Source organism: Osmerus eperlanus, chromosome 15 (assembly GCF_963692335.1).
Source record: "Osmerus eperlanus chromosome 15, fOsmEpe2.1, whole genome shotgun sequence".
Lineage (NCBI taxonomy): Eukaryota > Metazoa > Chordata > Actinopteri > Osmeriformes > Osmeridae > Osmerus > Osmerus eperlanus.
The window spans coordinates 5161541-5186240 of record NC_085032.1 but is presented as its reverse complement, the minus strand read 5'-3'; the positions used below and the strand labels follow the sequence as shown (position 1 = coordinate 5186240).

The 24700-nt window shown below is 44.7% G+C and overlaps 3 protein-coding genes across 3 annotated transcripts; 1 reads left to right on the top strand and 2 right to left on the bottom strand.

The window, feature by feature from the left end:
• Positions 1–703: 703 nt before the first annotated feature.
• uba5 (ubiquitin-like modifier activating enzyme 5) lies at positions 704–7863 on the bottom strand. The gene is made up of 13 exons (XM_062479830.1): positions 7771–7863; positions 6970–7184; positions 6766–6811; positions 6569–6658; positions 6345–6454; positions 6130–6216; positions 5930–6014; positions 5444–5548; positions 5129–5256; positions 4891–5026; positions 2187–2262; positions 1930–2036; positions 704–1652 (listed from the first exon to the last, which is right to left on the bottom strand). Exons 2-13 carry the CDS (start codon positions 7131–7133, stop codon positions 1575–1577), a joined length of 1212 nt encoding a protein of 403 aa, XP_062335814.1. The 5' UTR covers positions 7134–7184; positions 7771–7863; the 3' UTR covers positions 704–1574.
• On the top strand, positions 7133–24694 carry acad11 (acyl-CoA dehydrogenase family, member 11). Its single transcript, XM_062479827.1, has 21 exons — positions 7133–7654; positions 7750–7849; positions 8760–8885; positions 9087–9248; positions 9669–9833; positions 9944–10085; positions 10263–10384; positions 10711–10817; positions 11207–11321; positions 11493–11570; positions 11976–12114; positions 12425–12532; positions 13653–13751; positions 22286–22355; positions 22776–22861; positions 22992–23063; positions 23215–23369; positions 23584–23700; positions 23905–24014; positions 24198–24338; positions 24468–24694. Exons 1-20 carry the CDS (start codon positions 7428–7430, stop codon positions 24310–24312), a joined length of 2415 nt encoding a protein of 804 aa, XP_062335811.1. The 5' UTR covers positions 7133–7427; the 3' UTR covers positions 24313–24338; positions 24468–24694.
• Positions 17681–20636, bottom strand: LOC134035040 (atypical chemokine receptor 4-like). Its single transcript, XM_062479828.1, has 2 exons — positions 20421–20636; positions 17681–19132 (listed from the first exon to the last, which is right to left on the bottom strand). Exons 1-2 carry the CDS (start codon positions 20602–20604, stop codon positions 17982–17984), a joined length of 1335 nt encoding a protein of 444 aa, XP_062335812.1. The 5' UTR covers positions 20605–20636; the 3' UTR covers positions 17681–17981.
• Positions 24695–24700: the final 6 nt, after the last annotated feature.

Below are 24700 nucleotides of genomic sequence, written 5' to 3'. Positions count from 1 at the left end.
AGACAAGTTCAACTGAAGTTCATCTCCTGTGCTCAAAGACAGCCAAAGAGTGTGTTTTTCTCACTCATTTGATCTGGTAGACATGACATACACTGCAGAATACTCAGTGATCAACCTCTGTTTTATTCTATAATGTTTTATAATATCCTATACATTTGGAGTAGTTCACTAGTCCTCCAAGAAGTGGAGAGGTTGTCAAATAACTCCACTTTTTAGGAGTAACACCCTTTTAACCTTTACAACCAGCTGGTTTGTAATGCCAGCTCATCAGTAGTCCACCTCTGTCAGCAGAATACAGGAACAATTAGTCAATGTTAGCCCTGCTGTTGACTGTCCATACCCAAGCACGACTGCACAACTTGCCAAGTGACATTTGTGTGTTCACGTTTGTCCTCCCCTATGTTGATGTATCATATTGATGATTGAGCTTACATGTTATCCTGCCAACATGAAGACCCAACAAATAAAAAGTCCAACAATTTAGATGGATCACATTATTGTGATGGAACCTAAAGGACTTGCGATTTACAAGAAGGTTAAACCATCTTAACAAACTACTGCTAAATTGGTCAGTACCTAATCCACAGCTCAAGATTAAACTGATGCAAAACCGACATACCTAACCTGTTGTCATAGCGCATTGTTATGTGCCCATGACACTTGTGTAAGAAACTGTAGTACAGAGAATATATATGCAATCACATGCACTGTGAAAAAGGGTCTGCATTTCTGACTAATAAATACTTTATTGAAACAAAGTTTGTATGTAGAGTTTCTGTCTGTATTGACTTTCAGCAGACGGCTTGTCAAGTCGACGGTGTAACTGAGCAGATAGTTGAGCTATGGTACATGCTGAAAAAAAAAAAAAAAGTTCAAGCCATTTAGGCAACTACTAGGCCTCAGTCACAATTCAACACTGAAGACATTGGAGTTAAGCATTAACACATCAATATAAGATCACAAGGCATTCATAAATATTCAATTTCATTTCATTTTTAAATTTAAATTTGTCGATATCACCATCTGACAAAATTCACAGGTATTATATGGTTTAAATTGTTTACGAATTCCCGTAAATTTTTGTTCCCTACATGGTTCTCAAGTTTATACCATTAATGTTAACTTTTAGTCTGTACTTGCATCAAATGCTACACGCTTGCCTAATCATTCTCAAGTCATATGAACAGCATCAAGTGCTTATTTTCATGCATCATTCCTTTGTCTTCTGTGTAGAGACACCTGTAGTCATTCCAAGGACAGGGAACTTAGAATACATTTTGTTCTAGATAGTTGAGCTAGGTCCTGCCAATGCGTGCTGGAGCTTTTGTGTGGATAATCAACTTGGCCTGGGTAAATGACCTTTGTAAGTATTGTCATCTACTTGGGTTGTGCTTGATTTGAACTTACACAGTGAAAAGTGCAAACAGTGACTCAAAGCAAACCCTGCCACGATTGTAACCCAAGTGATTCGATCATGTAATTGACCCAGATCTGTGGTAAGTCCAATATGGTTGGTTTAAGTCAGCAATGCGGCGATGATTATGATGAAACAGGAGGCTTGTTTTGTCCTGGTCCTACATCTTCCTCATCTGAGCCATCAGGTCATCTAGACTCTGTTCTGTCTCTTCAACCGTCTCTCCTGTGTCAGTGTCCTGGTCAAAGAAAAAAAAAAAAAAAAAAAAAAAACACACACACACACACAGCCATTTTCAGTCCAAACACTTCCAAATACCCACCGATATTCAGAATCATGGGAGAATCTTGTTTGACAAGTACATTTAGTCATTTAGCAGACGCTCTTATCCAGAGCGTCCACCCAAGTACACCCTTGAAAGGACTTCCTATTCCTTGACTGGTCTTGTGATCAGTAACTGGGCACCACGTTAAGACAGACAGTGTGTCTTATGTGTAGTTCCGAACATGTCTGACCTTGTCTGGCACGGTGTAGGCCACGGTGATGCCCTCCACGAGATCTGGGACGGGACCCGAAGCAGCCTTAAGCTCTTCCTCCGTCACCTCTGACACCAGCTCAATCCCTGCACACACACACACACATTTGGTTTTCTATCCTAGTGGGGCACGACCACCATTCACTTCCATTCCAAATTATGTTATCTCTAACTACTAACCCTAACCTTAATATAAGATATGATTGGTCTCCTGTATTGTTGTTATCGAATACTCACCCCATTCGTTTTCCTCATGCACAACTTCCTCCTCCACCGGGACCACTTCCTGTTTTGGCCTCTCTGACTCTTTTCTCTGGGGGAGATGAAATACACAAGGCACTTCTTCAGAAACATTCCTCTGCTTCTGTCTATCTGCCACTCGTGCACGTCAATATAACAGTGTAATATGTAAATCGTTTCTGATGTGAACCATGGCAACAGTTTTGATGACAATGATTGAAAATGCTTACGGCTAGAGTTTCTGTGTGGCATATCTCAATTTCAACGGAACAAAGTTACACATTGCTTACTGTATGTGGGAGATTGATTTTAGAATACTAAATGAGTAAAAATGTAAACGTAGAAAACACCCCTTTAGGCAGAACTATACATGCAGCACTGTGTGGGGAATTACTGGTCCAACCATTGCATGTAATGACTTATGTAATTAACATATGTCTTGACATGTTTTGGGGGGTAAGACTTTTCAACAGACAACCAGTATAATACATTTTGATCAACATGACAGCAATTCATAATGTAGTGTTGTGGAATTTTCTCCACAGCACGCTATTTAACTGATACACGAAGTAAGCGCCAAGGCTCAAACAGCAAATATTATTATGTTGAGGACACTGATGTCTGCAAACATGGAGGGCACCCCTGCTATCAGGCTCTCGGTGTGTCGATCAAAGTATTAATTATTTCGACAAGCTTTTATACACCCTCTTGTATCTCCTATAACGGTGGACTTTGGCATTCTTACACGTTGTCATCTCAAGCCGTTACATGCCCAAAAGTCACCATTCTTCAGACGCTTTCCTGTTTTTGTCCCCAGTTAAACACATCAGTAACAGTCACCTCCTTATTGCCAACAGATGAACACATCAATTACAATGGTCAGAGACAGTGACAAGGTGAAAAGTTGCGATGACTTGATCTGTCCTCAGAGTAGTGTTTCAGATACTTGCGACTTGTACATAGCAATATATCCAACAGCCATACAGCCAAGTGACTAGACGATGCGGAGGTTGAAGAAATAGTTTTGAGAATTTCAATCGCGATCTGAGAAATGTACCAAAGCGACTGAGGAAAAACTGTAATATGCTTCGCTCTATCAAATTGATAGCTCGAAAACAAAAACAAAACAGTACATTTAATGCATTGAGAGACCCATGAAGTGGATGCATGTGTGCATATCACAATTAATAACATAGATGTGCGCAGTGGAGCAGAGACAACAGAAAAGATACAAAGTGAAGCTGGGGAAAGGGAACCCGGTAACAAAGTTACAGGCACACATGGGCCTCGTTTGTGAGCCATGTGATGCCAAGGAAACCAATGGGGAAGACAGGCCCCAACCTCAGAATGGAACCGAGGAGGTACCGAGATGAGGTTCGAGAAGACTGTGAGATGTGAGAGGTGAATATGTGGCACGGTCCAGTCAGACGTTGTCGGCGAGGTTTTCTCGCCCTTGTTTTTTATTACAGATTATGAAAGTGCAGATTGTAAGCGTTCAAATTACGTGTCACACATTGACATCTGAAAATAGTTGAAGATGATACGGGTATCTGAATGTTGGTAAACCTAGAAAGCTCCAGCCCACATAATCGGCTTCAAAGATTTTAGACCTTTTCACGCCTTCAGAGAGGTGTAGCCGTTTTGTGTAAAACATTTGAAGCGTCGAGCACCGGCCGCAGTCCAATTTCTTGTTTACAATAAATCAATATTCTCACTCGATCCTAGATATGTGTGTGTTATCACCAAGGTATTTTTTCCTTTGACTACATTGCACTCAACTTGAATCATAATCGGGGCAGGTAATGTGTTAAGTTGTTGGTGCAAATCGCATCGTCCGAAAACAGCCTGAAAGATGTAGCCTATTCACGGTTTACCAGGTCAAACAGAAAAATGCATCCAGTGTACAATGCAATGCCCGAGATTAGCCTATTCATTCTATTTAATCCGTGGATGTAGGCTAAAACGAACGTATGACAAAAATGTTTGCCGAACACGCAGAAGGCACGCTTGAAAGTTGACACAACTACTTGTGAAACATTATATTTAAAGGTACTTGACTCGAGACCAAATCTACTGATTCACTACTTGATTAGGAGGAGGGATGGGATCGTACTTTGTACAGACAAACACAGCCTACATACGGCTGCACCGTGATGCAAATCAAAGCACATCACGCAAGACGCGCCCACAACTCAACTGGAAGCTTAGGTAAACAAGAACAAATGATGAGTATCTAGTGATCCTAAACATGTTGTTTATTATATCGAGTGGCTTCTTTAACACTAAGTTTTGTAAAATGCATGAAAATGAAAACTGTATAAAAAATTTTTTTTTTTAAAGGCTTCTAGCGGACAATACGGAATGCCGACAACGTCCCCTTTTGACTGGACCGTGTCACATATAATGGAAGGGGGAACATACCTTGTTGAGATCATGATTACAAAAGTTGACTAACTATCATTATTTGCAGTTGTGAACCTAGCAGCATAGAATGTGGTGCTGCCACATTCTAAAATGCGGCATTTTTTAGAACATGCTAAAAACAACATTTATTTTTAGAACATGCTCGTTCTAAAAATATCTTTCAAGAGGACGCCTTGCTCTGCTTGAAGTTTATTAGTAAGATAGACACACTCACTCTGACCTAGAAGACCCTTGATGCAGAAATGTACAGTAGCTAATTCAACACACACACACACACCTTGTACTCGTCCTGCTGTTTCCTGCAGTGGCGGTCGTTACACTGGGGGTTGGGCTTCATGGCCATGATAGGGAAGAAGTCCTGCATTGCATTGTAGCCCAGGTAGTGACTGACTGTCCCAAAGCCCAGCAAGTACCTAAGGACACACACAACATTGGTACCTTGCAGGCATGCTTGTTTTGTATTCTAGGTTACATATTTAAACGTTTTCCGAAGGGGGGGGGGGGGGGGGTCTTACTTGAGGACATTTTGAACCAGGAGGCCTGCGACCACGCCCATGGTGGTTGGTAAGCTGGCTGCACACACCCCATCTCTCTTCAGGGTCTTCTCGTCGATATTGGCCGCCACCACCAGGGGAGGGGCACACTGTCAGAACAGTAAGACGATTAGTCTGCATCACTTCCAGAGATGCTCCATCACAGCAAGATGCGTCTAAATAACATGACTTCATTCTCTGCTCAGTATTTGTGCTTTCAGGCCATCTGTAGGCGGACATCTCCCAGTGCAAGTGTGTGAGCGAGTGTGTGAGCGCGTGTGCGTTTTGTGGACGTACGGCGAAGCAGGCCGTTTCCCCGGGGATGATGAGCTGGATGTGACCCGATACGGCGTTCTCGCTCACGCCTGACTCCATCCAGATTTGACTCAGCTCATTGCAGGCCTGGGAGAGAAAGGCTCTGCATACACATCAAGGGTGTAACGGTTCACCTAATTCAAGGTCGGGTTTGATTCGACACAGGGGCGTTACCGTTCGACTACGTCGTTTTTTTTTTACACCCTCATAAACATATATTATATATAAATAAATGTCTAGACTACTAGACTACACCCCCATAAACATATTATATATAAATAAATGTCTAGACTACACCCCCATAAACATATATTATATATAAATAAATGTCTAGACCACTAGACTACACCCCCATAAACATATATTATATATAAATAAATGTCTAGACTACTAGAGTAGAGAGAAGGTTTAGGGCCCAAAGTGTGTGTGCGTGCGTGTGAGCGAGAGAGACAAAGCTTGTGCACTGACTGTGTTGATGGCCATTCTAGCCTCAAAGTTGTCCACACAGCAGAGTAGGAGGTCCACTGGCTTCCCATTCTCCAGCCCTCCATGACTGAGAAAAACAGACAAAACATGAAGACTGGATGCACTCTGGACTGATAGGGAAGATGACTAGAACTGGTAGCATCCATCAGCAGGACTACTACATTGCAGGGCAGTCCCCTCACCTGACACGCTCCATGAAATGTGTAAAGTTATCCATGGTGGTGATGTTGTAGTTGTGGGTCTCAAACCTCACGTCGGGGTTAATGTTTCTGTGAAGAGCGATGAGGTAATTGAATGAATTCAGTGTTCAAACAAGAGTTCAAGATATTCTGAGTAAAAAACAAGGATCACCAAGGATATATGACTTTTCTAGTAAGTCAGGCTTCAGTCAGTGTACCTGAGGGTGTGCTCAGCGGCCTCCACTTTGCTGAGTCCAGCCTGATGAGGCTGGAAAAACAGCCTATTCATATTGGCCAGTTCAACTTTGTCATAATCAAAGAGGATCAACTGCACAGGAATAAAACAGTTAGATTTAAATGTTATACATTTATAAAAAGCAGTGTTGAAGACGGAGACTGAGCAAAGAGTATAATTCATGGAGTAACGTTAAGTTTGTATTACCTTACCAATGCCACATCTTGTGAGCATTTCTGCGGTCACGCTCCCCACTCCTCCAACCCCGACCACTGCTACCGTGAAGCTCCGGATTTTCTGTTTACAGTCATTTCATGACAGACACGCAGTAAATGAATGCCACTGTTTCTTGGTCTCTAGAAGGTCCAATACTATTATCATCAATTGTGTTTAGTTGACGTTACCTCGTAATCTTCCACAATGCCCATTCGTTTCAAAGCCATGAGACGACTGCAGAAAAAATCACTTTACGATTAGCCGACAGTACCATATGGACGATGAGGCCAAATGTATTATTATTATTGAGGCTTTAAACATCAAACAAAAACAAATCTAACTGGCTATTGAATAATTTGTCAAACTCGCTCGTTAAATGAAAAATGACACACCTGTAAGGATTTGAATCCACCACCTCGGCACTCATTTTGTTAATCCTTGGTCTGTGATGTGCCTGATTGTTAGCATCTTCCTCGGTGCACCGCTTTTGCTTGCACTTAATCAACTCATTTTCCAGCTCTCTGACACGCAGCTTAAGCTCTTCGACAGTGGCCATTGTTGGTAGAATGTAAAAACAATCGCAATCTTTTTAGCCTCCTGACAAGTACTGAAACCCAAAAGATTGGAAGGCTGATTGAACTACGAAGTACACGTCTGCACAACTCGCATCAGCTGTCACACCCGGCGCTACTGTAAACACAATCCGGGGAGAAACAGAGGAAGTAACAAGCTAGCAAGCTAGTTCCTAGCTGAGTATGCTCTTAGGTATGATTATCCTGCGTATCATCTGAACTATATCCCACTACGTCACACATGAGCGTGTAGCTGAGACTTGAGTAAATCTGTGAAAATGCTTTGTATGCGTCGCTTGCAAACAAAAGTGCATGGTCTGTACAGCAGTAGATTTAGCCATTCAGCTTTGCTGTCTTCACAAATAATTAACCCATGCTACGAAATGGAAGACCAAACAACTCATGTCCGGGAGCAGCACAAATTTGATGTTGGAAATCTTCAGCAATACCTGGCTCTCAAGAACATAGTCCCAAACAATGGCACGCTGAATGTCAGACAATACAGGTAGCAAACCTTAATTTCTCCAAACAAAATGCTCCATTAATTGGCATATTAGCTCTATCGATAGGCTAATTAACTGGTTATGTGCGTCTTTGTAGCGCTGGTCAATCCAACCCTACCTTCCTCATCCATACACCTTCTGAAAGTTATGTGCTCAGAAAGAAACCACCAGGTATGCTTCTGTCAGGAGCTCACAAGGTAAAACACTTCTACGAACTTTACGACACAGAAGTTTTGTTGTTTAGTGTTGTACTACTGTTCTCCAGCAGAGGGAGACATTGGTTGGGCCAACTGGGGACAATGGAATCAGTTCCCTACTTGAAAATCATACAATGTGGGCAATTATTTTTCTTGGAGGGCCACATGAGAAACCCAGATTGTTGCCGGGGGCCAAACCGAATCCTACAGGACTCTATTGGAAAATTGATACATTTTGACTAACGACCTGGGTATGGGTTTATCACTAGTTTTTTTTGTAAGATTATGGGACTATTATTTTGGAAATAGGCGCTTTTCTTTTTGATATTTTGACTCTAATTTATGATGAAATGCTGATTAGATTATTGGACAAGGTACAAGTATAACAAAAACAAAATTTCGATTGTACAATCATACAATACATTCAGTGTGACAGCGGGAACTCACGCTCACTCAGAACAAACAATGTTGCTGTTTACTGTGACTTAACTTAGAGGAGAGAGGGGGGATGACATGCGATAAAGGGCCTGGGCTGGTAACACAAGAACTTCAATAGTGACTCCGATTATTTGCAAGGATTTTATTTAAGGATGAAATGCTGACATATGAAAGGGATACTTTACTGTCAGTATAGACAGACAACCAGATCACTGTATTTTGTTATGTGGATGCGCAGTGATATCTAGTCTAACTTTGAAAAGACTTTAGCCATGCACACAAACTCCAGCTGCATAATGGGCTCGGGTACTGCACTAGCAATGCATAATACAACGGGAGGTATTATGTTGTGTCATTTTCAAGTAGGCAATTGGTTCATTACAGAATATTGGTCAATAAAAAAACATTCCACACTTCATATTTTCTTGTGCTAAGGAGACTACCAGCTTGCCTGCTTTGACCATGTGTTCAGGTTGACAGAGAATATCGGGTGCAGAAAGCCCTGTTCTCTACTGGGTTTAGAGTACCCCAGCCCTTGCTACACTGCACTGACGCTGGGGTGATTGGGACCGAGTTCTACCTTATGGAGCATGTAAAGGTACGTCAGCAATTTTTACCACCTTTTACAAATGAAGGAACATTCCATCCGTAGGGGATGAGATGACCGTCCTCCTGCGTTCTCAAGCTCAAATGCCCCTTAATGTTTGGAAGCGATGTTATATGATGTAATAACACATATAACTCCTGCAACGAAAAAAAGGCCTACGTGCTACTTTGTGTCTGTTCTTTCATGCTCCAGGGGCGTATGTTCCGTGACCTTCGCTTGCCTGGAGTCAGTGCAGCGGAGCGGGCAGCCCTGTACGTGGCCGCCGTGGAGGTGTTGGCGAGCCTCCACTCCATAGACCCAGCCACTCTGGGTCTGGAGGACTATGGCAAAGGGCCTGGCTACTGCAGGAGACAGGTAAGAGGATACCACGACCTCATCCTCTATATCCCAACCAACTGGAGCAGGTTCATTTGGAGTATTTAGTAGATAAATCCTTTTATTTTATTAATTTTTTATAAAATTGTATTCATGAGGCGGATGCTTTGATTTTAAAGAGACATAGAAATTGTTCGTATTGACTGTACCGCAGAAGAGAGGATCAGAAATGCATAGTTTTACAGTATTTCGGTGGTCAGAGTCAAAGAACATCTGTATTTACTAGCCACATCGCACCAGTAGCCACCCAACTCTGCCACCAGGCACGGTGAACACAAAAATGCATGAGAGTAAGGATGCTTTCATTCAGTGTGTTAATAAGGACATATAAGGAACCATGAATACTATTGAACTGATTGATGGATGAGGATATGTTTCAGTGTGTTTTCCTTCCTGTAGGTGACTACTTGGACAAAGCAATACAAAGCAGCCGCCCACAAGGAAATTCCAGCCATGGATGAGCTTTCCGATTGGCTGATGAGCAACCTGCCATCCAATGACAACGAGGCTTCTCTGGTCCACGGAGATTTTCGATTGGACAACCTAATCTTCCATCCCACAGAGGTGCCTCGATGTGCCAGACCAAACACACTATATAATAATAATACAAAATATTTAATAATTACAATAATAAAGCACAAAAATACAAATGTGTTGTCTGTCTGTCCCTGTAGGCACGTGTGATAGCTGTTTTGGACTGGGAGCTGTCCACCACAGGCCAGCCCCTGAGTGACCTGGCGTACTTCCTCATGCCTCACTACTGGCCCAGCAGCCTCAACCTCCTCAGCACCATGGGCAGCCTCCGTGGCGTGGAAGGTACGACCTTTGACCCCTCACTGACTGATGAGGAAAAAAGATGCGTGGATTTGATGTACAGTGCTTGTTGGGGGGGGGGGGGGGGGGTTGGTTTGGAGGTTCTATTTCAATCTGGTTTCCAACCCTGACCTGAATGCTATCTTTAACGTGTCTGCTAACATGTGTCTGTCTCCGAAGGTGTGCCCACTCCTAAGGACCTGATCTCCATCTACTGTCGCTGCCGGGGGATCCCAGCCTCTCTGCCTCAGCTCAACTTCTACCTGGCTCTGTCCATCTTCAAGGTGGCAGGGATCGCTCAGGCAAGTCCAGCTGCAACCTCTGTCTTCCTATTTCACTCACTCACACACTCACTCACACACATACACTCAAGTTCAAGTCTTTTATTGTCAGATGCACAGAACAACACAGGGTCAGACTGGGCACTGAAATTCTTAGGACAAGACAACGCAAAGCAACCTGGCATAACATGACATATAAGTACTCAGAACATAGATTACACCTATGATAAGCTAAATTATTATATAATAAACCTCCTAAATATACAAAATAACACATACAGGATAAGGAGGTGTAATCTCTCTCTCTCTCTTTCTATCTCTCTCTCTCCTACTCTTCCCTCCACCAGGGGGTCTATGCGCGCCACCTTTTGGGTAATGCTAGTGCAACCAACGCTGCCCAGTTTGGCCACAGTGTGGAGCCCCTGGCCAAGGTTGGCTTGCAGATTGCAACAAGGTCTGTCCTTTAGTATAGTATTGACTATGACATTCATGAAATGAAATGTTTGTTTTGTTTTTTCACACAAGCATATCGAAAGTGGCGGTCAGATGGCTGAGCGGTTAGGGAGTCGGGCTGTTAATCAGAAAGTTGCTGGTTTGATTCCCGGCCGTGAAAAATGACTTTGTGTCCCTGTACTTACTGTAAATCGCTCTGGATAGGAGCGTCTGCTAAATGACTACATGTTAAGTGAATTGTGCCAGGCCTGAATACACTTTTCAAGGAAATTGAGAAATGTATTATTTTTTAGCTAAAGTGGCGGGAGCACCAGCTAAAGAGGGAGGGGAAGGCGATGCACCGGCAGAGAAAGAAAAAACAATAGATGAAAATATGTGCGTGTGTTTTAGTCCATCCAGGTCCCCGCATGCTGACTCCATGCTGTTTCTCCAGACAGCCAAAGGCCAGGCTGTTCTCCAGCAGGTCAAAGACTTCATGAGACAACAAGTTCTTCCTGCTCAGGAGGTTTGTGGTGACCACAGACTGCATTGCACTAGCTGACTGTATTACCTTAACCTCTGAGTCATTCCTTCCTGGTAATAAAAAGAGAAACTAAACATAAATATCACAGCAATGCACTTGTACACAAAGTTAGCTGGAATAGGTGAACTCTTTCTTCCTGGTTTCCCTTCACAGGAAGTGAGAGTGTTCTATTCTAAGCACGCCAATTCACCACAGAGATGGCACACGCCACAGGTGATAGAGGATCTGAAGGTGAGGTGCAAAAGGCATGGCATATTAGCATTGACTGTAATCAATCATTTATAAATAGTTGTTAACCACTAACACCAATTTTAATTGGACTTTGCTTAAGTTTAGGTAAAGCATTGCCTGGCTTAAGCGTGTCATAAATGAGAATAGGTTTAACCTGTGCTGGATCTTATGTTGTTTATGATTTTCTTCAGTGCATTAGAAAGGTGATTTAGCACAAGATCAATTTTCCCATATCAGTTTGGCCCAAACTTCAATTTAAGCATCATCATTTTTTGAGCATGTAACATTTGAGCAAGATGTTCAATGTCAGGTATTTCTCGTGAATATTTGCGACTTTTGTCTGCGCGCAGTCAAGCTTCCCCGAAGTTTAAAGGTCAAATCGAGGGTGCTTTCCCTCCTCCCCAGGGCAAGGCCAGAGAGGCGGGGCTGTGGAACCTCTTCCTGCCATCCGCCTGTGGCCTCACCCAGCTGGATTATGCCCACATCGCTGAGGAAACGGGCCGCTGCCTCTACGCCCCGGAGGTCTTTAACTGCCAGGCGCCTGGTGAGACTCAGGGACTGGCGCCGAGATGGCTCCATGAGGAAGGGTTTCTATGGCTCTGATGCCATATTTTTGACCACCATTTTGTGACGCATCACAAACACACACACACACACACACAAAGTGATGTCTCTTAACGAGAGGCCTTTGTGACTGATCTGACCCGAAGTCTTGACAAGTTATCTGCATTTAGAATGTATCGGTGAAACCAGGTTTGCTGAACTGACCCACCACTACATGGAAGCTGAGTCTGGTGTGTGTGTGTGTGTGTGTGTGTGCGTGCGTGCGTCTGATGTTGTGTTGTCCCCTCTAGACACGGGGAACATGGAGGTGCTCCACATGTACGGCACCGAGGAGCAGAAGAAAGCCTGGCTGCAGCCCCTGCTGCAGGGGGAGATCCGCTCCTGCTTCTGCATGACCGGTAGGTAGGGCTGTCGGTACGTCCCGCTGTCGGCACCTCAGATTGCAGTCGCCTCAATCTTCTGCCGTCTACATCTACAGTCACGCCAGTCTGCAGTAAACGCTTCTACAGTCACGCCAGTCTGCAGTAAACGCTTCTACTGTAACGCCAGTCTGCAGTAAACGCTTCTACTGTCACGCCAGTCTGCAGTAAACGCTTCTACTGTCACGCCAGTCTGCAGTAAACGCTTCTACTGTCACGCCGGTCTGCAGTAAATACTTCCATAGTCATGCCGGTCGGCAGTAAATACTTTACAGCAACGCTAGTCTGCAGTAAATATTTATTTTGTCACCTTAGTCTGAAATAACGTACTTTCGCAGCCCATAGTGTTTCCCCCCCTAATAAATGTACATCATATATGAAGTGTATATAGTGAACTTCACTTAGGATAAGTCCACATTACAATAGACGTATTTTGCATGAAAACACAGCATAGCTGACCTTTCCATCGTACATGAATTCTCTCCATCTTCAGATGAGGCTATTGGAAAGAAAGTGTAGGCTGTTACACCCTTTTTCCCTGTAGGCAGATGCATGTTTCCACTGAGGTTACTCTGGACACTGGAAACAGAGCCAGTTAGCACTGAGTCGCAATGAGTAATAGTTCCCTGTTTGGTCCCTGTGGAGTGGTCGTAGCACTGAAAAGTCTTCAGCGAGTGGGTGTTCCAAGTTCTCCATGTTTCTGGAACATGGTGATGAGGGTTTAGTTACTCTTTTGAGGGCATCTGTTGTTTTGCTGTCTTGGGTGAGATTTATGGACCTAGTGTTAGAACTCCGAACTCTCTCCACAGCTATTCATTTGTAAACATGGCTGGGAATTCACACCGGTGGTCAATCCCTATCATCACAGTCATGTCAATGTGTATGTCCTCATCTTGTGTGGCTCGGTTGATTGTGTGGTAAAAGGGTATAATTAAGGGCAAATAGAGCCTGAGTCTGTCCTGTGCACGTTTGTCTCGGTACATAGACTGCATGAAAATAGGTCCTTAGGTTCTCGAGAAATACGTTCTTGTGTTCGGAGGTGCGTGCGTGTGTGTGTGTGTCTGTGGTGATCCACGTCTTGTTTCCTCTTGCTTCCCAGAACCAGACGTAGCCTCCAGCGATGCCACCAACATGGCGTGCACCCTCCAGAGAGACGGCGACTGCTTCGTCATCCAAGGCAGGAAGTGGTGGAGCAGCGGTACGTCCAGTCTTCCCCAACCATGACTCACTTCTAATGGCCCCGTGATTTATATTACCCATTAAGGAGCTACAAAGGACAGCGTTCCTTCCCCTTTGGTCCAAACCGACTGTTAGCGTGCTCCAAAGAGTCGCTAATGAGAAAGCATCTAAACTGTATATAGTTGTACATTGTAAAAAAATTCCAGGCAAACGCCTCAGACTAAACTCTGACTAGCATGACATTATGGCAGAGCACTCGAGACCTCTTGAACATCACAGAGCCCCTTCTGGGCATGTGAACGTTAATGGAGTCAAACAGAGAAGGCAACACACGGCATCCAGAGAGCACACATGACAAATGAGTCACAGTGAGAGTCATACGTGAATAAACCTTTGAACCATAACATTAAACACAGGACACAACGTTTCCGCTCATCAAGGAATAGCTCTATCTACAAAATCAGTATTTGATTGTTTTTGGAAGTATTTAAAGAACCTTTTGCTGTTATTCAGTCAGCCCTTAATTAGCCAGTTATGTACATTATTTTATAATATTTATTTGGGGAGTTTAAGGATTCCAATGACCCATACATGATTCGTTGGTTAATTACTCGACTTTAATTCGACTGTGGATTTATTTGATCACAATTATGTAATCTTAAATAAATATGAAGTTAACCCCTAAAATACAAGCCGAACACAAATCTGAATTTATATTAGACTAGTACTTTGTTTCCGCTTAATTTCAAGGTCTCGTTGTTAACTGCAACTCCATCCCTTCACACATGCACACACACACCACCAGTTTTTAATACGTTTTTCTTTGTCCCTCCCTTTTGTACTTTTTAAATAGTGCCTTGATATAGGATTACTTAGTGACATGATGTGCATTCCATTGCACAACAAATATCTTGTGTAAACCTCGTTCATATTTAAACAACAGCTACCAGAAATGACGGCGACTTGCCAAGTGCTGCAACAGTTTGAAACTCATGACTGTGTGTGTTTGACTGTGACATATTAGGCGACGTTTCCCATCGATTGCCATGTTTCATCAACATTTCTCCAGTCTACAAGTTTGACAACTTCCCATTGGTAAAAGCAACCCAAGGCAACACTGTAGTTTGCGTAAGAAGCAGAAATTAGAATTTGTAGTGGTATTTACAAGAAACTGTGTACATATTCCTAGATGGTGATGGCTGGGTCATGAGGATCAGCAGAGATGGCAGTCCCAACCACAGTTCTTTTGTGGATTGTATGAAATGGTTTGGCTGTTTGTACCACTATAACAAGATTTGTAGAAATAATAAAAGTGGGCCCTTACCGTACATGCTCCTCTGTTACCATGCCGACTGTATAGGGGTTTGTTTGTGCTGATTTGTTCCAAGGTTGTCAAGGTGGGGCACTTTCAGTATTCGTTGGTTAACAAAGCAGCGATGGGTGGAGGGGAATCGTATCGTTTGTGATTATAGCATGAGTCATCCAGCCCTCAGACTAATGTACAAACTAGATTCCCTAGTACAAAGTTATTGCCACTGCTACAGCTCTTAAGGCTACTTGAGTACTTCAGACATCACAAAATACCTTGTTTATGAAACAGAGTTAGTGCTCTGAATGTTCTTTCTTTTGAGACTTTTCACAAACTATCACTCACCATATAAAACCAATGTATTTTGTTTTATAAATAAACTTGACAGAAATATAAATGCAACATGGACACATTACAATGAGTTAGTGTTCAGATCAGGTCATTTGAAAAACATTCATTTGGCCCTTGTTAATGAGAGATCATTAGGTTGGTTGTGCAAAGGGAACATTTCATATATGGGACATTATGTAATTCATAGAACATGGGACCAACTCTCGACTTCAGATGTATATTTTTGCATTCATAATTTTGTTTTGTGTACTGTGTCTCTGTGCTAATTTAGGATTGTCTTGGGCTCTAACCATCCAGAACTGCTGAACACTTTTATTCAAATACAAAAGAAAAAGATGGAAGCAAGATGAAGCTTTCCTCTGATAATGCGCTGTATTTAAATGTGTGGATATTCCTAAAATGGTTGTGGTTTGTTTACTTTGGCTTCCACACGCTTTTTCTTGTCATGAAACGGTGTGACCCTTACTCGTTATAAATTCCTCCTTACTTGAAGTTAAATACGCCTCTTCCGTTCTTTGTTGTTTAGTGATATTTGGTTTTGTGGCTGTGGAGCCTTCAGTCTTGTTCTCATATGTTGTCATAACACTGCTGGGGTGTTGTGCTTATTTACTCCAATGACTCCCAGACCCACACCTTTTCTTTTTCTTTCTCAAAAGTAATTCTGGCTTTATACACACACACACATACAGGCCTACACATGTTCGCCATTATCGACCTTACGCTTATGGCGGTTGACTTGGGGTAGGTAGACCAGGTCTGAGGTCTGTAAACCATTTTCCTCCACTTCATTTGAATCTGGTGAATCTCTGCTGGAATTGGGTTGAAAATGCACAAATTCAGAGCCGGATCTTGTGATTTGTTCTAATGTATAATGTATAATTGGGGCGGCTGTGGCTCAGGGGGTAGAGAGGGTTGTCTGTTAATTGCAAGGTTGGAGGTTCGACCCCCGACTCCTCCTAGGCCATGTGCCGAAGTATCCTTGAGCAAGACTCTGAACCCCAAGTTGCTCCCGATGGGCAGAGCGGTGCCTTGCATGGTAGCTCGCTGCCGTCGGTATGTGTGAGTGAGAGTATGAATGGGTGAATGAGAGGCAAACATTGTAAAGCGCTTTGAGTGCCGCTAAGGTAGAAAAGCGCTATATAAATGCAGTCCATTTATAATGGATTTATGACACATAGCTAATTAAGCACAGCAACGCTGTTGGAAGTTAATCTCTGAATCATTTTCCAAAAATCCAGAATGTCTTGGATTTAATTTAGTGTTCCTCTCAGGTAGTTTGTGGCTGGTACTCTAATTCCCGCACACCTCTTTCCAAGTCATAGGACATGGAACGTCAATGGAATTGAATGGGATGTGGCTTTCTATAGGGCGCTGACTCATCTATTCTGTGAATTCTGTTTACCTACCAACCAAATATTATTATTATTATTATTAATGTAAAACCTGAAGCAGACTGGAATTAACTTGTTCTGTCACAAACAAGATAAGGAACGTTGATATTGTGGTGGCTGGTTGCCCTGGTCACAGAAGGTAGAACCTACAATCATCGTAAACTGTGAAGGTATTCCCATTTGCGAGCGATTAGTGGTTGACTTGATGGGTACATCTTTTTAAGTAATTCCTGTGGTATCCAAAAGTTTTGTTGAAACGCTGTCGAACCGTCACAAACAGACCACATGCCTCTTTTGTGTACGCTCCAGGGAGGGTTTTGTTATTCATTCAGGGCATAAAACGAACCTTGTTTTATTTTCATCCCAACATAAAAAGGAGTTTTGATCCGGCTTGAGTTTGACGCGATATGACGGCCCCGATTTTGAATTCATAGACAGAACGATACTTCATCCTTTTGAAGCCGATGGAGAGCATATGTAGAGCTACACCGCGAAACCGGTTCACCGCTCCATAGGGCTCCAAATTGCATTAAATATAGCATACCCCCTGTTATTTAAGTGGAGAAAATAGAAGCGAGATGGAAGAAGTTGGACTCTGCTAAAAGAAGCCTGGTGGTGTACCATCTCCCTGTGTGATCGCTTGGTGGAGCTCCTCTCCTATTCACCCTTTGTATTGCGGATTTTCCCGGATTGCTCCGGGCAACCATGCTGAGCAATCAAACAGTCCATCCCTAAACCACAGAATACATTGAAGTCAGATGCTTTCTGATCGGAAGGGCTTTAGTATAGAACTGTCTGTCTTTTCAGTTTGAATAGTCGTCAAGAAGAGTGACAGAGTTTTAGTTTTGTCTAGATTAGTAAAGATTAAGATTAGTAAAGAAGTAAAGTGTACTGCTGTAAAATACCTCTGCTTTTAATAAAAAAGTAGGGATTTCTTTGTGTGTATATACCTCTTTATACACCAAGGCAGTTGCAATATAATTTCTGTGAAAAAACAAGTAATATTGATCATCATTGATCTGTAAAATACCATAATGTGTAAATTTTAGCTAACGTTTTTCTCCAAAGCATCCAAAGTGTCAAAGAATGGCGATACATTGAGCTTTCAGTACAGGAAAGTTCTTATTAGAAATGTCTCATGCAGGATAGTCCCCTCGCTTCTCCACGGGAAAATGGAAGACGAGTCAAGTTCTGCGCCTCAGATGGTGAAAGTGCTCGTGTCCTCGTCCTCCGACACCGAGCGAGAGCTGGCGCGGGCGTTCAGCGACATCTCCACCGCCGGCTCCTCGTTTCCACGGCGACCCCCGCGCCTCCCGAAGCGCTCTCCGAAGCGCTTGGCGACCCTCAGCACGTGCCCGCGGAAGGAGGAGCCCACGAAGGCGTAGAGGACGGGGTTGACGCAGCAGTGGCTCAGCGCCAGGCTCTCGGTCAACTGGGCGGCGCGGTCCAGACCCTTGCTGACGCCGCAGTCGGTGACCAGCGCATAGATGACGTCCATGGCCCGGCACAGCTTGACCACGTTGTAGGGCAGCTGGGTGGCAAGGAACACGGCCACCACGGCCAGCAGCACGCGCAGGGCTCGCCAGCGCCTCCCCTCCCTCACCCCTACCGCCCCCACCAGCGCCCGCGCCACCCGCCAGTAGCACACCGCCATGACCAGGAAGGGCAGCAGGAAGCTGAGGCCCACCTCCGCAATCTCCAGGGCCGCCTTGGCCGGCCGAGCCAGGCTGGGCGGGTAGACGGCCGTGCAGGCCGGCCTGGCGTGGCCGTGCTTGACCGTGGAGAACACCGCGTCGGGCAAAGCCAGGAGCGAGGCCGCGACCCACACCGCCACGCACACCAGCAGCCGCCACCGTCTCCTGGCCGCGGGGCTCGCCCCCGAGGGACCCGCGGCGGTATGGCGCCCTCCCAGCGCCCGGTAGCGGTCGACGCTGACGCAGGCCAGCAGCAGCATCCCGCAGCTGAAGTTGGCGGCGTACAGGAAGGAGGCCAGCTTGCAAGCGGCCACGCCCAGGCGCCAGCCGTGCACGGCGTCCGCCGCCCAGAAGGGCAGCGTGAGGAGGAGGAGGAGGTCGGCCGCGGCCAGGTTGAGGATGCACACGTCGGTGAGCGTGCGCAGGCGCCGCGGGGAGGCGTACACCGCCACCACCAGGGCGTTCCCCGCCACGCCCAGCACCAGCACCAGGGAGTAGACTGCGGGCAGGAAGACGCGGGCGAACGAGCGCACCTCCTCCTTGTCGCAGAGGGTGTGGTAGTCAGTGTAGTCGACGTGGCTCCCGTTGGAGCTGGAGTTGTCGTAGTCCCAGTAGTCGTAGTCGTGGTCCTCTTCCCCCATGATGCTCTTTTGTTCTCTAAAGAGAAAGAAGTTGTCTCCGTTTAGCAAGTGTTTTGAACCTCAAACGAAACCACTGTCAACAACTTGAAGGGAGAAAAAAACGAACTTGACAAGAACACACTGCCTTATTTCATGAGGGCCAGAAATGCAGAAATACGGACTCTTTGTCTAATCGATGCGAATAGGTGGAACTTCAAAAATGCTGGTTCATCTGCGTCTTGTAACGGCAGTTGAACCAATTACTGCATGACCGTCGGTCTTGTCAACAGGAGTGTTCCCAGTACCCCTTCATGGTCATTCTGAACCCTGAGGGCGGTTTCCATTAGTTTTTTGTAACTCTCTTGGCTAAGGGGTGACTGTGTGTGTGGGCACGCGTGTGCACATCGTGTGTGCGCATGCTTAGTGTGGTGAAAACCCATCAGCTCCTCTTGTTCGGGAATGTTTTTCACACACAACCTGTCAGTTGGAATTGTGTGCACAACCGTGCGTCCAAATCAGCCCTAAACCCTGGATTTAAGTTTTCAAACACACAACACCGAGTCATCCAAGTACAACGGAAAACTACGCTGTCCGTGACTGAGAAAGGAATTTGCCTGCCATCCAGAAGCAAAGCAGACAGTTGATAAGATTCACGTTCTTGGATTTTCTGGAAGTGTGATTCCTGTTTGTCAGGCAGTTTCTGCGTGCCTGAGACCTGACTGTGTGAAGTACAGTCAAGTTTGTTGGGACACCTCTTCTACTTGAAGTTGGGAACATTGTAACGTTTTCCAGGTTTATTATGTAATTCTTTAGGGAGGGGTTGATGTCAGTGTCAAGCCAGATGCCTCAAATATTTCAAATATTCTTGGAGCCTCATAGCTGTTTTTTTCTATCTGAGCGCAAGTGGGAGTATTGTAAATGTTTTGACATTTGCTCCTCTTAAATTATATTCAGTTTAAGCTTGAAGGAAATTAACCCTTACCCTAATACATTTCTAATGCATTAAGTTGAAGTATTTTATTGTTATTTCATAAATAGAAATAACAATAAAATACTTTATAGAACATTATGAACCAACCAGAATTATCTAGTAAAAGCTGTAAAGATTCTAGGGCAGGACTTTGAACTGTAAAAGTAGTAAACCGTCATAGTGATAAAAATGTGACTGCCCGTTGTTTTTTTAGAATCACAAAAACATACATTTCCAACCTGACTAATTTCTTACACATACTTTTGAAATAGAAAGAAAATATTCACTATGTCTTCAATATACGAGACGTAAAGTATGTACCAGTACGGCAATGAGAAGGAAGTGTGTCTTACCCTTGATCTCTGTGTGTGGAGGGCTGTGGAGGGCTCTGACGATAGTGTCAGTCCAGCTGACTCCTAGCTCCAGCGGTGTGCTGTGTTTGTGCTGTGGGAACTCCCTGCTCCTCAGCGCATCGCTCCACCTCCACAGCTCTACTGGCCCGGTCACCAGGTTTGGAAACTCTCTCTCTTGCCACATTGCAGAAACACACACACAAGCTGAGGGAGGTGCATGTGAGCTCAAACATTAATGACGGGATTTGAAAGGCATATTTACTTTATAGCGTTTTCTTAATTATGTAGGGCGTTTCTGCTTTCTTGAGACAAATAGTGTAGAATGACAGGAAATGTAAGGGAGAGAGAGAGAGAGAGAGAGAGAGAGAAGAACATGCAGGAAATTGCCTGGGTTGGAACCGAACCTGGGGCCCTGTGCTACGTGGGTTGCGTTCTTAGCCGGTTAGCCCCAGGGGCCCCCAACTACTTACAAATTTGTATTATATTGGATTATACTTTCTCTACTTATAAAACACGAATAAAATAACATGTATTTTGGCCCAGCTTCCACAACCAGTGGTGGTTGCAAACCACTAGGTTGTTGCAAGTCTGACCTAATCCAAGTTTCCTACCAATTAACTAGCTCTCTAAACAGAACAGTTTGCTAAAGTGAAACCGAATGTCACATGTGTTCTGTTCTGATCCAAAACATAAGTGCCCACATTTCCTATTTCCACTGAGGATAAATGACAGGTTTGCACCAGATATTTCTTAATCATAAAGGAAGCCCCTGGCTCTGTTTGTTCCTTACAGTTGTACAGAAGATGCCTTTAGTCCCAGGACACACCACGGAACATACCAGTACTTTACGTTCATTCACCTGGTGGACGTGTCAGGGCTTGTCCGGCACATGCCAGCGCTAATGCCCTCTGCCCTCTTGTTGTTTCTTCTATCAGCATGAGCGTTTCTAGACTCTTATGTAAGGTCTGAGATAGACAGGCCGCCAGGTGCAAACAAACTTCTCCAGACACGAGTAACTCCAGGGGACTAGGGGGAATGTGCAATTATGAAACGTTTATTGAACTGAACATCGGGTACACACCTAAATCTTTTCTTCTTGCAAGAAACTCGAAACATACAAGTTTACATTTTTTCAAAAGTTTAGTATCTGACATTTGCCTTTGTGTGCATGTTTTCCACACTAACATGTTTTTTTAGTTTTCAGAGTGTTCTGTGTACGTCCATTCAAATAGCTTAGATCCGTATCGATGCATTTTTTCCCCATTCCACGTAAATTCGGTTCTGTTGTCTGCATCACTCGCCTTACTGTCGGGACGGTCTGGTGTCCATGTGTGGGACTGTGTCGGGCCCCAGGGATTGGTCAACAGTGCGGAACGGTAAACAGGAAGGCCCTGGAGTGACCCAACCCCAGTGTGGGTCGCCCTGGGCTCCAGGGACTCTTCACATCCCTCGTTCCAGCCTCATTCCCGGGGCTCCTCTGTGAGGGAACATAACATAAAGCCCAATCAAAGCTAATACTTTCCAGTGGTAGCAATACAACGTTTCATTAATCATCAATTTCCCGGGATATTGTTCTTCAGAATGGTCTCTGTTATGAGACATGGGGTTTTTGGTGACCAGTTTAAATGAGGACCCCAAATTAAGATTTGCATGAATTGGGCTAATTGTCCTCAGGATTCTGTTACATTGCTGCCCCCTAGTGGTTTCTGTTATCAAGAGGTCAGCTGTGGGCTTCTCACTAGTTTGTTTCTCCAGGACCACAGCAGTGGTATTTGAAGATGGTTGTCCTTACATATCTCTGCTATTCACAAGGCAGGTACGTGAAGGTCAATGAGGTCCCAAACAAATGTTTTCCATCTCCCCAGGTGCTGGGAACCCAAACTGCAAAGTGGCTATCGTGATGTGCAGGAGCAAGACCCTGGATGCTAACAACAGGTTGGTAACACTAACAGCGTTGCTTGAAACAAATCATTTTCTCACTTCATCCCTGCGTTCTTTTCCCCCAAAGCGTTTCGGCTCCAAAATACACACCACACATAAAGCGTCTCCACCCTTGTAGCTGTTAAGATGAGTCATCAACATATGACATTTGAGGGCTGTGCCACGTCTTGTTTGCAGTAACTGTTTTACTTGCAGCCAGCCCGTAACGACAGGGATTTAACAGAAACATTAATCGCAAAGTACCACACCCTCGACTCTCACATTTATAAACATTTAAAAGATGCCATTCCCAGATAATACCTAGACTTGAGTTCAGATGTTCTAGAGAAATGTTGACCATTTGATGTTTGGGCGCCCGGTACAAAATGTGATGTTAAAAATGATGACGATATACAACAATGATGCGTTCTTCAGACACGCTGACCACAGCATGATACTGGTCCCACTCAGCGCTCCTGGAGTAAACCTGATCAGACCACTCACTGTATTCGGACAGGATGGTGAGATGACCTTCATATCCTTTACATGACCTACAGTTAACAAGTGCTACTAAGCTCATTTTTGGGTCTTTACTATAAACATACACATTACAACACATTCAAATCCACTGACGTTCCGTTTTCCACCCAGACGCGATCCACGGAGGACATTTCGAGATACACTTCGACAATGTCCGTGTTCCTTCCTCCAACATCATCCTGGGTAAGTTAATGGCCTTGGGGCACGTTAACATTATTAATGACATTAATAGCAGGTACCATGCTTCCCTCATGATCTAATGTCTATCTCTAGACCACCCCCACACACACAGTTTGTAATGGTATTGTGTATGCGTGCGTCCCTGCCCGTCCAGGGGAAGGGAGGGGTTTTGAGATCGCCCAGGGTCGTCTGGGCCCGGGCAGGCTGCACCACTGCATGAGGGCGGTGGGGCTGGCAGAGTGGGCCCTGGAGCTGCTGTGTCAGAGAGCTGCCAACAGGAACACCTTCGGAAAGAAGCTCTACCAACACGTGAGTGTGTGCCGACGCGTGCCTCAGGAGAACTCGTCCATTCACTCGACATTCGTTTTTTGGGTGGATGTTGGTGTGTCCATTGTATGCACATTTCATTTTCAAACGTATGTACTATCGTAAGTCTTTCCTGAATTTGTGTTTTTTTAATTCATGTGTATTTACTTTTGTACGCTTTCCCAAAACGTGTGTGGCTTTGTCCTCGTGACTCCAGGAGGTGGTGGCCCACTGGATAGCAGAGTGTCGTCTGTCCATAGAGCAGACCCGCCTGCTGACTCTCAGTGCTGCTCACGCCCTGGACACTCTGGGGAGCAGGGCTGCCAGGAAACAGGTAACACACTCTCCCTCTACACACACACACACACACACACACCAACGAGGTGAGCACCCAAACACAAGTCATCCTGAAGAAACATAAGGAACATGGGTTTTGGAGGAATTTCCAATTATGTTGATTATGGTTTCATAGTCAAGTCACGTCTAAAAGAACTGATGCCGTTTCCCTGGCCGCCATGCTAACTGGTTTCTTCCGCAGATCGCCATGATTAAAGTGGCTGCGGCCAGGATGGCGTGCGAGGTGACAGACTGCGCCATCCAGGTTCACGGGGGCGCGGGCGTGTCGGATGACTTTCCTCTCGCCCAAATGTGAGTCCATGCATCATCGCACAACATTTGGTTCAATGTTTTCGTAAAGCAAAAGCAAGCATTCCAAATCTGACCTAAGTACCATGACATCAAACTGCGGGGGGGGGGGGGCCTAGCCTACACTCTGTTCAGATCTTTCAGCCTAGTCGTCAAAACATTTGCTGAGGTTGTCGCCCTCCGCAGGTACGCGTACGCCCGGACGCTGCGCATCGCAGACGGGCCCGACGAGGTGCATCTGTCCTCCATCGCCCGTCTGGAACTGAGAGACCAGCTGAAGGCGGCCCAGGCCAAGCTGTGAGCCTGATGAATATCACGCCAATCAGGGTTAGCCCTGATTTCTTTTTTTCTTCTTCTGATTAGCACAAAGAATGCTTTAACAGGATTATTGAGCCCTTTCTCTAGCATAGATTGACGTCTCTGCAAACCCCTAATACTTATTCTTATTACTCACAGGATCATGTCAGACGGGGAGAGAAATGACTCACAGGATCAGAGCAGACGTGGAGAAAAATCAAGCCAAAGTGGTACTTCAATAAACAGATACTGTCCCAAATTATGATTGTAATAGTGAAAAAAGGCAGTCCTTACCTGATAACACTGGTTTAATACCCGATTGCTGTGATTTGTTAGAAGGCTGTGTACACGACACCCACTGATCTGAACAGGTTAATGATCTCCTTTTGAGA